Below are 15,643 nucleotides of genomic sequence, written 5' to 3' on the forward strand. Positions count from 1 at the left end.
GCGCCTTTCGGGGGCCATTTGCATAGGACGTAGGGAAAGAAAAGCCAAGCCTAATTTCACGCAATTTGGCGTCATTCTTCCTTAATTTTGTCAATTTAGTCACGCATGGCAATTATTCGTGCATGAGTTGTTGTGTTTGCCAACATTTTCCGTGGAGTCTTGTCATTGTAACGTCTCGCTGCCTACAACAAATGCACGTCTTTTTTATACCTTCCCTAGCTGACTGGCTCCTCGACTCGACGCAAGTTATTGAATCTCGCAGAAAGCACCAGACACAAAGATGAAAAACACGTGCACGCGGCGGCGCATACTCGACCGACGCGCGCGCGCGCACACACAACCCACTCAGACGCAGTACACGCACACACTGCATTTCACTCTCCTAGTTCCTCGGAGCATATAGACATCAATACATACACAACGACAGGTTGTGTAAACAGATGTCATATAGATATCTGTTTTGCCATCACAAACCATAAATGATGGTTCAATAGAATAATTGCCCCAAATCTGCATCTCTCGCACTCCTCACGCTTGTCCGAAATCAGTTTGACTTGGTCTTTTTTGGCTCATGCGCGCCAAAACTATAAATTCTCGTTTTGTCGCGGGATTTTGTCACCACTAGATTCCGATTACTCGAAAAACCATTCCACAACAGTAAATGGCGACTTAAGTATCCACGCTGCCAGGAAACGTTTGGGAGTATTTTCCGAGAATTAATATTCCCAATGTCGCTACAAATTTGCCCTCGTAAAATGGACGAAGATGCTTCTCCGTTTGCAATTTTACAGCCATTTTGACAAATTATACCGCATTAAGGGGATCGTGTTTAGACATCGAAATCGGCAGAACGACTACCCGGCGATGAACATCTAACAGGGAACGAGAGACTGCACTAAGCGGAACGATAAGCGTCGGGGTTTTTTTTCAGAATCGCCACGATTTAAACTCAGTCACAGACGCCGGAAGAGTCAAGATCCAAGTCACGCCGTTCTGAATTCAATTCATTCTCTTTTATACCTTTCAGATTACGCTAAAAAGATAGACCCCCGTTCAGAAGCTGTCAAGCTTAGGAAATGTTTAAAAAGATGAAAGATAGACTTCAGATTATGATCTTAGAACAAAGCAAGGCAAACCGACAGTGAAAAATGACACGATCAGATTCAGGAAGCGAGAGTTGTTGGTAGGCTTGAGAAGTGAACGTTTACAGTTAGTGTGGTTGAGTTGTACCGACTATAGGGGCATAGTACTTCATATTTCAAACATTATACAATAAGTTGCTCTCCTTAAACATGATGTTTACAGCCTGGACCGTGACAAAAATACATATACCGTTACTTGTCAGTATTTTTGTTGGTATTTTCATGTAGATTTTGGTTTTACGCAAGTTATCGAATGATTTCTTTAACGGGAGGAGAGACAATTGACGAATCGGGGCCAGACGAGGATACTGTATACCTTGATTGTTGATAGTCTCAGAAACAATAAAATTGACCGGCCAAATGCATCGGGCTTTGACTGGGACTACTGGACAGGTAACGTTACATCGTAAGCACTGAACTGTAACCAGATATTTCTACGTCGATGGCTATTCATTTGAACCGACCGAGTCATCAGTACCAGCTTGAGTGGCCACTACCAAAACGCTTGAACAGATACGCAATTACGCAGCTGAGTCTGAGCGTCATTAGCATAGGGCCGACACCATCGCCACCTGCTACTCGTTGTACCAGCAGAGGCAGTGCATGCACAGCGCATGTGACCTGGCGATCCGACAGGTCTTGATATCAGGTAAAGGGGAAAAAATGTTTCCCGTAAAATCAAAACTACCCAGTTTCGAATCTGCCGCCTCAAAACTCGCCTACAGTGTGGTACAGCGACGTCCTGGAAAATGGGTTAATTTTGCAATTTCCCCCTACTTTTTGGGTCATAGTAGCGTAAGTTAAAGTAAAATAAAGCTCCAAACACGTCTACCAACTTTCTCCATCGTGGCTATGTGATATAAAGGAAAATACGACAAAGTTTTTTTTTTGACCGACACAAGTTTTCATTTTGTCGCAGTGCAATGGCGTATGTTAGCCGTTGCATGGCAACGCACAGTTGTCGAAAAGAAACATGGAAAAAAACTGCATCGATTGAAACTACCGATAAAAGACGATTTTTCACCAGAAACTACAATCACACTGAAAAAAAAACGTTATTGACATGTGAAATAAACCCTTCTCCGAAAATTGCTATTGCGGAGGCGATGGTTATACATCTTTTGCGTGGATGAGTATTTGCCGCATAAAATCTATCATGGCCCGAGGAATATATCATTTCCATGGCTACACATGTAAGAGTGGCCTTCTTTCCTCTTGCAGAACTCACTTTTTCGGAACATCTATCAGCAACACCTTAATTTTTCAGCAGGGCACTTTTCTAGACACACGGGGTCATCAGAAAGAGATGCAGTAAAACGGACCACCATGCACAGTCATGTATATGGCTTCAATCTATTGGAGTATTGTCGGGATTTTATCTAATATTTTTATACAATATATGTGTACGTCTGCTTAAAAGCATAGACAGTAGTCTTGCTTCCACTGCTTATGTTAAAGGACAGCAGATAATGAAATTCCAATACAAGCGTTTTCAGATTCAGACTAAAGCCCGTTTCAACAATATTCACAAAAATTGCAATCGCGTAGTGTTGACATTTCTGAGATTCACAGGTACACAAAAGTTACGTTTGCACATATTTTTGGAACTTTTCTACAGACCGCTGATGTGAACAGCCGATGCAAGATTGAGGTATACCAAGTGTTCTTTGGTAGGAACATTTTTAGAAGGACAGACAGACTGGGCATCAGATGTGCAAGCGTTTGAAATCTTGATCGGCTTTTGTAAGATGCCTTACACATGTAAAACTACTGTGAATGATTTGAAGAGAGACACCACGATGAATGTTGACACAAATACGTTTTTTATTACATAAATGCAACTGTAAATTACAGCAATCCAGGTAAAGCATATTTTTCTCCGACAGAAATAAATATTTTGCATTTTCTTAAAAAAAAACAAAGCAAGAATAGTCTGAGAAAGGTTTTTGGCATATTAAAAAGTGAATGGTTCGTGCGTCTGTTAAAACTTCACCCATTGTGTCTTCTCAACAGATCAGAAGAACTCTTGAGATATTTTTTGTGTTTGTTTTTCTTGACAGCTGGTCCAGTCCATTTGATGGTAATATCAAAATGTGCACAGTAAAAATTGCAAGGAAGAAACAGGTCTGTACAGCTCATAATTTACATGACATTTACAGAAAATCTTACTTCAGTTTGAAGAGAAAAGTGTAGCCAGTGTCTGACAAAAGTTACTGTTCAAATTTTTGTATAAGTACTTTATATACAAACTGATTGTGGGAAAGTTGTAGAATATCTGCCATCATTCTTTATCATCAAATACACTTGATGGAGTGTTTTATTTGTACTTCATGATCATGGAACATTTGCAGTCAACTCACAGAGTTTACAGTTGGAGGGGAAATTTTACAAATGATGTATGATCAGGCGGGTTCTATTTTGGGAGGGATGGAGGAGAGAGGGGAGGGGCATGGGAAATAATGCTGATATGCCACCACACATCATAAAGTACTGATGAAGTTGCATCACATGATGGAGACAGCTCCAAGATATTTCACTGAGGAGGTAGGACATGTGGATTGAAGTTTCCAACATATGTACCAATGAGGCTTTCTTGCACTTTCCACATTGCTGGAATGCTAAACCAACTTGTTTGGCGGTGAGTCTCTCATTGTCAGAATGGATACAAGCTGAAGGAGTTGATATACAACACACAGAGCTCACCAGTGTCAGCGATCTTGTGTCATATCTGTGTAGGCAACATTTTGCCCATACCTTTCAACAAACACATACAGATGTGTTGTTACCTTGGTGGTCACCTCATTCTGTGGGGTTTGACCCTTGACCACATGCAGGTAAGGTCAGGGGGCTGACCTTTGACCGCATGCAAGTTAGGTCAGAGGTATGACCTTTAACACATGCAAGTGATGTCAGAGGTATATGACCTTTGGCCACATGCAGGTGAAGTCAGAGGTATGACATTTTGACCACATGTTGGTCAGGTTAGAGATATAATTTTTAAGCACATGCAGGTGAGGTCATATTATAGAATATTCTTCTTTTGATTATCACCAATGGTTGCAACATGACCTTACCTGCGAAAGGTGAAAGGTGAAAGGGTATATGGTTGATCCCTCAGTTCCACCTGAAGCTGTGACCTTTGACCAAACTCACAATGGAGGTCAACTCAAAGAGTAACTTTTTGTGTTTTTAATTGAAGAATGAAAACCCTGCCAAATAAAGATTTTGTGAATGGACAATTTGTGCAATCCTCTCATAAGAGAATGTGACTGATGATGTAGATCAGAAATATTTTGATAGTCAACACAGTCCAGTCCCTCCCACAGGTTAATTTGTGAGTGTACACCACAATGTTGTGTAAACATGACATTTGAACATGTTCCTTTTGTTGTTGAAGCAGAATCTATGAAAACAATAATACTACCAAATGGAAAAACAATTGTCCTTTGGTACCGCTTCCAATTAATCAACAGTGTCTTCACAAGAACGTTCATCCATCAAACTGTCATCAGAAGTGTAGCTAATTTATCGAAGTATCAGTGGACAGCGGCCTTCCATCAAATTGAATTCACACAATCATCAACCTGTCAAACTGTCTCTATGCAAATACCTCAACCAATCAAAAAGTCTTTAGGGGACCAGCAAGCAATCACAGTGTACTATTTTGAAATGTCCAATCAAAAAATCCCTAGGATACCTGCCAATCAAAAATGTCCTTACAGAGTAACACACTGATAAGAAAGTGTGTACTGACATCACAGCCAATTGCGAAATGCGCATTATATTCATGACATAACTTTCCAATCTTAGACGGTCAGCTCAGAATCTTCATTAAGAAAAAAAAATCAATACATTTTAAGTTCCATATTATCTGAAATTTACAAAATATTTTGCCTTCTGTAGGTATAAATACAAAACACATCGTCTGAAATTTACAAAATGTTCAAAAACACACACTTGCTGAAATTTGCTTTCATACAATTACACATTTTTTCAGAGTTTTATAAGGAGCGCATCAAAAGTTTCAATCTACATTCTGAGCAGAAGACAGAGAATTATTAAAAAGAGAAGAAATCGTCATTCAGTCAGTATTTTCTGCCAGGTGGGTCAGATTGACATCTCTAGTTATAAGACTGACAGGATACAGCTCTTTGAAAAAAGTTAAAAGAAAAGTCTTCTATGCTTTGTATGCATGATACAGTGTACAAGCAGGAGTAAACCCCTTTTCATCCCATTTTCCTGTACATAGATCCAACCTCACCAAGTGAAACCAATGAGATGAGGCAGAACCATTAGTTTTTAGGGGGTTAAAGGGTTGTCGTGGAAAATGCCAATATGCAGTTTACAGAAGAGTAATTTCTTTTTGAGAACACAGCATGTACCTCTGCTCTTGAATGTTGGATGAAAGTTGTCAAAGTGTAGCAGAACAAAGTGTGTCTAACAAACACAGAAGTAACTGAGAGTCCTTTTCATATCAGCAAAACTTTATCTCAACATGCTTTGTTGGCACATGACCAGGTATGTTTGTATCCAGTGTCAAATTTTAGAAAAGTATGCTTAGTAAACATTGTCACTGTTCACTCTGTATGTGAAATCATCTATACTTTGTAGATGAAATCATCTATTCTTTGTAGATGAAATCATCTATTCTTTGTAGATGAAATCATCTATGCTATGTAGATGAAATCATCTATGCTTTGTAGATGAAATCATCTATGCTTTGTAGATGACATCTATGCTATGTAGATGAAATCATCTATTCTTTGTAGATGACATCATCTATGCTTTGTAGATGAAATCATCTATGCTTTGTAGATGAAATCATCTATGCTTTGTTGATGAAATCATCTATGCTTTGTAGATGATATCATGAGATTTGAAGATAAAATCATAAGATTTGAAGATGAAATCATCTATGCTTTGTAGATGAAATCATCTATGCTTTGTAGATGATATCATGAGATTTGAAGATAAAATGATAAGATTTGAAGATGAAATGATAGGATTTGTAGATGAAATCATCTATGCTTTGTAGATGATATCATGAGATTTGAAGATAAAATCATAAGATTTGAAGATGAAATGATAAGATTTGTAGATGAAATCATCTATGCCTATAACGACTACCGTATTTACGATGTGGTCTCAAATTTTTGTGACAATACCTGGTCAGACACCAATCTCTGGAAATCATTATTTTTTTGTATTTCAACTGCAAAAGAAAGATGTTATGGCAATTGTGGCAAGATCTGAGAAATATCTGGTAAGTTTCAAACAGATCGTACTTCACAACAAGTTTTGGCAATATACATATACACTGATATTGACATGACATGTAACAATTTCACAGGCTGATAATTCTATCAAACATCTCTTGAAGAAAGATCACAACCGTGGATGTCATCCTCCTGAACTGAACACCAATCATGGATTTCTTTTGTTTTTAACGATATCTCATTGCCAACCGGAGGCAACTATACTCTGTCAAAATGAAATATACCACTTTTTTTGGGGGGGGGGGGGGGAGAGGGGTTGTGAATATTGTGGCAAAATGAATTCAGTTGACCCAAAAAACTAAGTTGATCCATTCTAATAGTGGGTAAGAAATTAGCCCTCTCAAGTTGCCATTTAGAAACTCTTTACAAAAACACAGACAGAGACAATGACAGAACGGCAGGGGAATTAGCCCTCTCCAATTTTAGGACAACATGGCAGGTTCCACGTCCTGTAATCAAACATAATGAGCACTAATGCTACTCTACAATGACAAGAAAATATGAAAAATGAGGGAAGTTAATTGATCACAATATGACTTATCTTGTGTCTGTCCTTGCCATAACCAAAATAGATTCAATTACAATCATCCAAAGCAAAATGGCTGAGAGACCTTATCAAGGCTCCTAGCACACAATAAATATGTTAGAGATATCATTTCAGTGAAAAAAAACCTTGCCTGCAGAGAAAGGACATAGGATATTATTTACATCTGAGAGCACATAAGGTGATGAAAACACACTGAGACTGCAAAAAAAATGGCCAAAAATCGTTGCCACATGAAAATAATTTACAAATGATACAGCCATCTTTACTGAATTCTTGTATTGATGAAACTACCAATGCTATATAAATCATAACAATTGTAAAATCAAATGTTAAATTCATTTCTCTGTTGTGTTAGAAGGAACACTGTGACTATGTTAGAAAGTGTTCTCATTTCACAGGAACTGAAAGGCAGTTGTTGGATTTCACACAAGACTCGCGCATTGTTTTTTTTTCTGTCATGACATGATGTTACCTTGCAACTGGGATTGCAGAGCATCTTACACACAACACAGAGGCTCTCAATCACAGAGGGGCTTGCTGTAGTATTTGCCTGTGGCTGGCCATCTGTTGCAAGTCACTATGCAAAAGAAATATGCTCCAAATAAAAATTTCAAAATTCACCAGTGAATCAGCCCAGAACTTGCCCATGATCTCCATCAGTCTGAGAGTAGAACACAAAGGCAAATCAGATGACATCTTGAACTTGACTTGGGATTATCTCCGCACAAAGAGATAACAATCTATCAAATGAAAGTTATGAGACAACATAAAAGAGCGGAAAGCACTTTGGTATAGCCACATTTTCTCTGCTACTCCTTCACTTGTCTTCAAAGAACTTCTTGGCGTCTTCCCATGAACTGATGGGAAATCTTGATTCCAATGACATTCTTCCCATTCCATCTTTTTCTTTGTCTACAGAAATACAATACAAAAGGAAAACGATACACTTTAATGTCAAATCTTAATTTATCCTCTGGCTTGAACTTTTGACCCTTGAACTCTTGACCCTGTTTTAAATATCTATTACTGAAACTGGTGAATCTTTTTCTCCATGTCTTCCAGCACCCCCAGAACTGGGAAACACACAGACTTTCCTTCATGTCTTCCAACACCCTCAGAACTGAGAAATACACAGACTTTCCTTCATGTCTTCCAGCACCCCCAGAACTGGGAAACACACAGACTTTCCTTCATGTCTTCCAGCACCCCAGAACTGGGAAACACACAGACTTTCCTTCATGTCTTCCAACACCCTCAGAACTGAGAAATACACAGACTTTCCTTCATGTCTTCCAGCACCCCCAGAACTGGGAAACACACAGACTTTCCTTCATGTCTTCCAGCACCCTCAGAACTGGGAAACACACAGACTACATAAACATGACTGCTTTTGGATCTTGGAAGATGCAAGATTTTCTTTCTGAGAGAAGACCAGACCTAGTTGTTTACATTTCTTCGAAATCAAAATTTTGTTCTTTTGCTGATACCAAGGGGAAAGAAAAGCATGAGATCTGTACTTTAATATTAATATTGTTGCCACAGACAGTGACGGAATGCACCCCTGTTTTTATAAAATGGAAGCATCCATATATGCCTTTGGATAAGGCACGGTCACACCATGGGTCATACATCTCAGGGGTGGTATTATATTTGTTTTGAAGTGTATCTATATCCCCAAGCATATGAGACGACGGTACTTCACAGCTTTGTGCCTTGCTGTGCAATATGAACTCTCAATAAGTGTGATTTGGAAGGAAGTCTGTGAATGTGTAAATAACAGATCTATCAGTCTGTCTATCTGTTTGTCTCCATCTATCTATCTGTTTGTGTCCGTCTGTCTGTCTCTCTCGGTCTCTTTTCTAACAGAATAAAATTACTCTGAGAGAGTACGGTGCCTTTTCTATAACCTGTGTTCTATAAAAGACACGCACTTCTTTGTTTGAATTCTGCCTTTTGGGAAATGTCTGTTTCATGGACAAGATATCGACTAACTTGTCAATGATGTGTTTCAGAATGCAGATTACAGCACAGGTATGGCTATACAGAATATTTTTGCTGATGAAATAAATAATTATTCAGAGAGTTAACTTGATTTTCACACTTATTTTGGTGTATGCCAATGACATTAAATGATTGAAACTCAGCGGTTTTGAACTGTCATGCTGGGTAGCAGGTTTTGATTTGAAACAAGGAATTTTGCTTTTTGAACATCTGAGATTGTCGCTGCAATTTCTTTTAATTTGGTTTCTGCATACCATTGTTGCACTTGCTAATTTTAAGATGATATTTTCTATTTACAATGAATTTTTGTTGTCTTCTTTAATAGCAGTCACAAATCATCTTTTCATAAACTGTGGGCCAATTCCTTTGTAATTTAGTTTGCATCTTTCAAGGGATGTTGGTGTTTAAACGCATTTATGCTGTGATGAATTCAGCGACATATTTTTTACTATATTTCATGTTTAGTTGAAAAAGTCGCCCTCTCAGAAACGACTGCTAGGTAACTTTGAAAGTTAGTTTGCCAAGTCCTACAGATCTCTTCAGTCAGATTTCTTCAAATCATAAAAACATCTAGTAAATATTGCGTTTTTTGAAGATACATTTGTTTGATAAAATAAAGGAATATAGCAAAATTGCTATCAATAACTGTACCTTAATGCAGTACCAATTTTTGGTCACCCTGCCATAAATTACCATGAAATCCAAGTGAAGTCTTTGCTATTTGCATATATGGTAATAGATAAAACAATCGTTTGTTTTCCAGTTAAAAAATTAACAAATACAATATCTTAGAGCTACATGTATAGTATGAGTATAAATTGATTTCTGCATAAATAAAGAAAACCCCATACTGGCATTGCATCTGTATATATTCGGTTGAAGAATTTAATCTGATTTTGATCTCCTGTTTTTGTTAAGGGGCACAAGATAAGTGGCCTGATTTTGACAATATTTTGAAGTCATGAAACACACTTCCCAGCAGCATTTCAGAAAAATTATTCAGATAAAGATGTTTTCAATATAACAGCAAATTCCCTTGTGGCTTGTGAACTTGTACATTTCTTGTATTAAACTGAAAGAAACGCAATATGACATAATGTGGCATTCACACAAATGGTTAAGAATTCTCCAGGTTAAAAATGTCCTTCTCAACCGTTTTGACGTCTGTCAAGACATTGCTCTGCATGACATATGAACACTGCAAACATTAATCAACCGAGTGACGTCCAAATTGCCTGAGATGACTTTGGAGCACGCATCCACGCATTCCAAATGTGACAAGTTCCTTTCTGTTTTGGTTTTTTTTTCCCCTGCGTGCAAAGGTATGCTGTGCTTAAGAAAATGCCACTTCTCTCTTATTGAAATCTTTCTTGTTCAAAACTGAAGAGAGCAATCACATCGCGAAAATTTTACAGGCCCATTTTACCCTGACCCTGAGTGCGACCCCTCTTTTTGAGCTGTTACATGCCCGAGACACAAATTACTCAAACAAGGCTATTTAGGGATGGGGAAAAATATTAGAGGAAATAGACTTGGCTCTCGATGCGACCACGCATTGCTATTATCCACATTACAGCATCCACACAAACAGCACACTCAAGAGTCACTGAAAACCAGTTTTTTTTGCGTTCTGGCTTCAAAAACATTCAGGGTTTCTACTGTTTTCAAACCTGCAAACAGCCACAAATAACTGTAAATTGTTCAATCTCTTTGTGTCGGTGTTAATTCCGCCCCCTTCCACTTTAGCTATCCACTTCCTTAGCATTTAAATGCAACAAAGTAGTGACTACATTGACGATAAACTGTTTCTTTTCTGTCTCACTCTATTCACACATTTGCATTTTACCAATCGATGGCTCCAAACTCAGGCATCGCCTCAGCAACAAGTTAATTAGATTTTTTTCCTTCCTGCCCTTTTCATAACAGAATCGCTGCATTTTTTTGAAGCCTGTGCAGCGTGCAGAACGACAGAGAATGCAATATCTAACAGTGAAAGGTGTTTGTGACACAAGCAACAAAATGCACACCTACTCATCAATGGAGTCATTTGGAATTCATTGGCAAGGAGAGAGCTTCACACCGTGGTTTGCATCCAGTGATCGTGATAAATTTTCTCGCACATTGGTGAAAAATGTTTGAAAGCAGTGTTAAGCGCTGAGGATTCTGTCTGTCTTTTCTGATTTCATTGTCTTAAGTATGCATGAGGCATCGGGGGGCATAAAACCTGGACAAATTGCAAACTATACATAAATGACATGTTCTAAAGATAGCCTAGCCTATGTACCGAAGTGTGTCAACTACACATTTTCAAGCTCCCATAGACTGCTACTGACAGAGTAACGGCAAAATATTTCTACGTAGTGTACAGGTGAATACGGCTTCAAGAAATAACCTGGGTGGATATTACAAAGCAAATGAAAACTTTTCTCCCACATCAAAGTGAACACAAATGATATCAATGTTTATTTAGATCACCTCATCTTTATCAAGTTTTTGATACTTATATCTAATGATACTTTCGTTAACATCAAATTTCCTGTGAAGTTACTGAACAATGGCGAGTCATTCTTGGGTATTTTTTGTCCAATTTATCTTGCCTTAGGCGAAAAGATTACAGATTAAATCTGACAATTTTGCTGTTATATTTTGCCAAAACATAAGACTGAATGGAATTAGGCAGAAATGTCTTCATCAGCGGTTCATTCAGGAAAGAACTCTTTGTTGTCTTTGTTCTTTTAATTATTCTGCAATGAAACCTCATTTCATCCAAGTTAAGAAACTCCAACAGCGATATCCAATCACCATCCTCAATACAACTAAAACACTTCTGTTTCCCTATGTCATGTTGGTTCAACCAAAAGCTTTCTTTCAAGTTTTTTCATCACCATGGCAATAACAAATCACTGTGCCTGACTCAATGGTTTTACTTCTGTATCCACATAGGTCCTACAAAGACCTTTCAATGCAATAAATTGTATTTTCACATATGATTATGTAGAATTTATGCATATTTCTAACAAACTGGAAATTCAGGATAATCTACATGTCAAGGCATAATATCTCATATGAAATATTCAAACAGAGCGAAAAGAGAGCTAAATTGGTTAAAAAAGGGTAAAACTATTTCTACCTGGAAAAAATATCAAGCCTTTTCGGAGTTGATTTATTGATGGATGGTTGGATCAAATTTTTGACTCATCTTACTTTACATTTTGTGATGTTCTCACCTTTTACCACACCTGACAGCATCTAAACTGAAAAACAACACCACTGTTTGCGTGTAAATTGTGACCCAGATGCATGTGACATACATATTATTGGCCCTTGCCTCTGTAGTGAAACCTTGCCATGCACAAACTGGCCTAAATGTTGAAGGGAAACTGACTGTTGTGATGAAACCTAAATATGCCGTTGACCAATGTACAACGGTGCACTTTCACTCTAATCACAACTGTGGGAAAGACAGGCTGTCTCATTGCATTCATAGACTTTTGAAAATTTGAGAAGTAAAACAGAAAAAAAGTAAATGCTAAATGGCAAATATTTGAGGCAATGTGACTGTATTAGCTTTGACAGATGCACTGAAATAGAAAGACAAACAGGTTTGTGATGTACAGCTACATTTCGTTTCCACATCGTTTCACTACCAGTTGAATGCTGGAGTGTACTGCTCTAATGCGCATCAATTTAATCTTGTATTCTGCTATTAAATGACTTCTTTCTTTTCATCACAGATTTCTATTGCTTCAATACCTGTGGTTGTATTGTTGAAAATGGGACGATGTTTTTGTTCACTTTGTAGCTGTGTAGTTCAAAGGAGTCAAGAGAAGTTTTTGAAAAAAAATATTTCAAGGGGTTTAGAGCAATTTGAATCTGTGATCCAGTTCCTGTGTGGCTACTGTGGTGAATGTTTGGAGGACTACAGAATGCTCTAATGCATGTGTGGTGTGTGTGTGTGTGTGTGTGTGAGAGAGAGAGAGAGAGAGAGAGAGAGAGAGAGAGAGAGAGGTATGTGTGCGTGAGAGAGAGAGAGAGGTAGCTTTTATGTGAGTTAGTAAAACTTCAATCCATTTTGTAGCTCTGTTGAATAAATTTGAGTGGCGTACATAGGGAGAAGATAATTGGACGACAATGCCACACTCTAATGTCATATCACATTAGTCTCAACTATCGCAGAGCGTTCTTCTTGTGTCTGATCTCATTAGTCCTGTCATCAAGACTGGAAACCCAATGTACTTTCTCACACTGATGTCAAGCTCCATTATGATGTGCTGGTGTAGCAGTGGGAAAATAAAACAACATCACAGCTCCATGTATGAAGTGGGGAAAGAGAGAAAGAACTCCAAAATATGGTGTAATGTATGGTGTACTAGTTCCCTTGTCAGAAGTAGTTACTGTAGTGAATGTCTGTAGTTTTTTCTACAGCCGTTCAACCACCAGCGAATATGACAAGCCTCCTCCTGGATGTGACCTCTGACCTAGAAAAAATTTTCATCTCTCAATCGTGGATTTTGTGTGTGTGTGTGTCAACTAGACACAATTGTCAAGCATCAGGGTCATGAGGCAAGTTTTCAGGCTGTCAACCAGTGACCTAATCTCTGTGATGCGTGACATCATGCATTCAAAGATGGCAAATGCTACAATTATCTCTTTCCTGGTGACTTGTTTTTGGTAGGGTGACAACACTGACAACAAATACCCTGTTTTAATTAGACAGACTTTACAAAAGCAACACATGAACTGCCTTGGGTAAAACTGAATTATATCCAATATTCTAATTGCAATTAAACAGTGCACAATGTTTTTGAAACCTGTTTTTGAACACCTATAACTTGTTTGCAGTAGGCTGATCATTTCCTTCATCATTACCAAGCTGATTTTTGTATAAACAAATTTCAAGGTTAACATGGTCATTGTCAACCAAAGATAACATTATCAGATGATGACAAGCTTAAACAGTGTGTGTAATTTACAAATTTAATATCATTCTGATTTTCATATCATAAATCATTTATGAATTAATGTTGTACATATCAAGAGAAGGAACAAAAAGCAAACACAATGACCTTGTAAATAATGAGAGGATCCTCTAGAATATTAAATGAAACAGATGCTTTGAGTTCCACATACACTTTATCAGTATTATGAGTTCTGTGACAGAATAGTACAAAATGCTAAACATGGGATGAATATTCCACCTTTCAAACAACCTGAAAAGTAGTGAACTATGGTACAGCCCTGTTGATTTCAATGGTGTGTTTGGACCTTTCCATTGGAAAACAGGGGAGAAAGGGGGAAATTCGGTCATTTTCAGGTCCAGATTTACCGAAACCTGTGTTTGGGATTTTTGATTGTACAATGAATCAAATGAGACTGTCTGGCTATTCTCCGCTCAGAACTGAATGGGTGCGTCCTTTTGTTGAAACTCCATAAGGTCCATGCCCTTTCAATGAAAACAGAACAATTAGATCCCTTTGTAGTCAAAGGCTTGCATGGCAACCATTAACTGTGGACAACTCTGATATGTTCAAGTGTATTTTTATTTTTTCTCATTATCATTCTTGCGTGGCTAATTACTTGTAACCGTAATTGGACAGTGCCAGGATGGCAGTAAAAAAATAATATCACTCGTGGGCTGATTAATTTTGCTTAAACGCGATCCTGTCCATAATTTACCCCTATTGTTTTGTCAAATGTTCCCTAATTAATCTCACAGATCCGTGAAATATTTACCAATGGCAGCACAAACACCTGGCAAGGAGGCATTCACTTTTTTTTAATTGCTGATAATGTTAATTGATGGTGGCGCAGCATCAGCGATCTGTGCTTGCACCAGCCGTTGGTTCTGGAAAAGGTATTGATCACCAGCCGTGGTTTATTAGCATAATTATAGGCCTGGCCACTGGCGTAACTTGTTCGAAAGCACTGCGCACCCCCCCTACCCCACAGGCTCATTTACATAATTATCTGCCATCCTCCAATGACTGCACAGCTATGGCAGAACAGACTGCTCAACATCTGGTGTTAGACCTCAGACCAGGCCACCTATTTCAACATCACACTACTCAGCCTGGGTGCTTTTGACTCAAAGTATTGAATCCTGGCATCTTCTGCCCCTAATCTTCAATTTCTATAACAGTGCTTAATGGTACTATCTGTAAAACCAACTAGCACATATTGAGGAATCTATAGCTCCATTTTTGTCACTAAATGCCGTATAAGATCTCCTTTTACGCTTTCTTTCCTCTTTCATGGAAATATGAAGAGATGACCTCCATAAAAAACCTTTCAGGCTTTCATCCTGAGTATTTTTTTGTGTTTTAAAAAAATCTGCCATTTGTCTTGGTAATATGGAGTTTAAAAAGTGATTTATCTGATTTTTTGTTCTCAAATGAGAAGAACACAGCCGCCTTTCAGGTAGAAAAACTACACAAGAATGGTTTAATTGGTGTGCAGTCATTCAATAGTTTGATCGAAAGCCAGAGTTTGAAACGGTGAGCACATGGATGCATATGTGGGTCACTGTGTACGCAACGCTTCCACTGACCTTACACAGATGAATATTTACAGTTTTCTATAAGAGTGGACTTTATGAATCTTTTGCTCACAAGAAGATGGTTTCTACAGAGATGAACTTGTTTGCACTATTCTGGTCTTTCTTTTTGTTTTCATTTTCT

At 38.1% G+C, this 15,643-nt stretch overlaps 1 protein-coding gene across 6 annotated transcripts in view; it reads right to left on the reverse strand.

The window, feature by feature from the left end:
• Positions 1–2,942: 2,942 nt before the first annotated feature.
• LOC139121098 (S phase cyclin A-associated protein in the endoplasmic reticulum-like) overlaps positions 2,943–15,643 on the reverse strand; it is an 84,654-nt gene continuing 71,953 nt past the window's right edge. For all 6 annotated transcript variants that reach the window (XM_070685726.1, XM_070685725.1, XM_070685728.1 and 3 more), the window contains one exon: positions 2,943–7,877. In XM_070685726.1, coding sequence (XP_070541827.1) covers positions 7,783–7,877 — 95 coding nt within the window. In that variant the 3' untranslated portion in view covers positions 2,943–7,782. The remainder of the gene's footprint in view (positions 7,878–15,643) is intronic.

The sequence above is a fragment of the Ptychodera flava genome, chromosome 21, assembly GCF_041260155.1.
Source record: "Ptychodera flava strain L36383 chromosome 21, AS_Pfla_20210202, whole genome shotgun sequence".
Lineage (NCBI taxonomy): Eukaryota > Metazoa > Hemichordata > Enteropneusta > Ptychoderidae > Ptychodera > Ptychodera flava.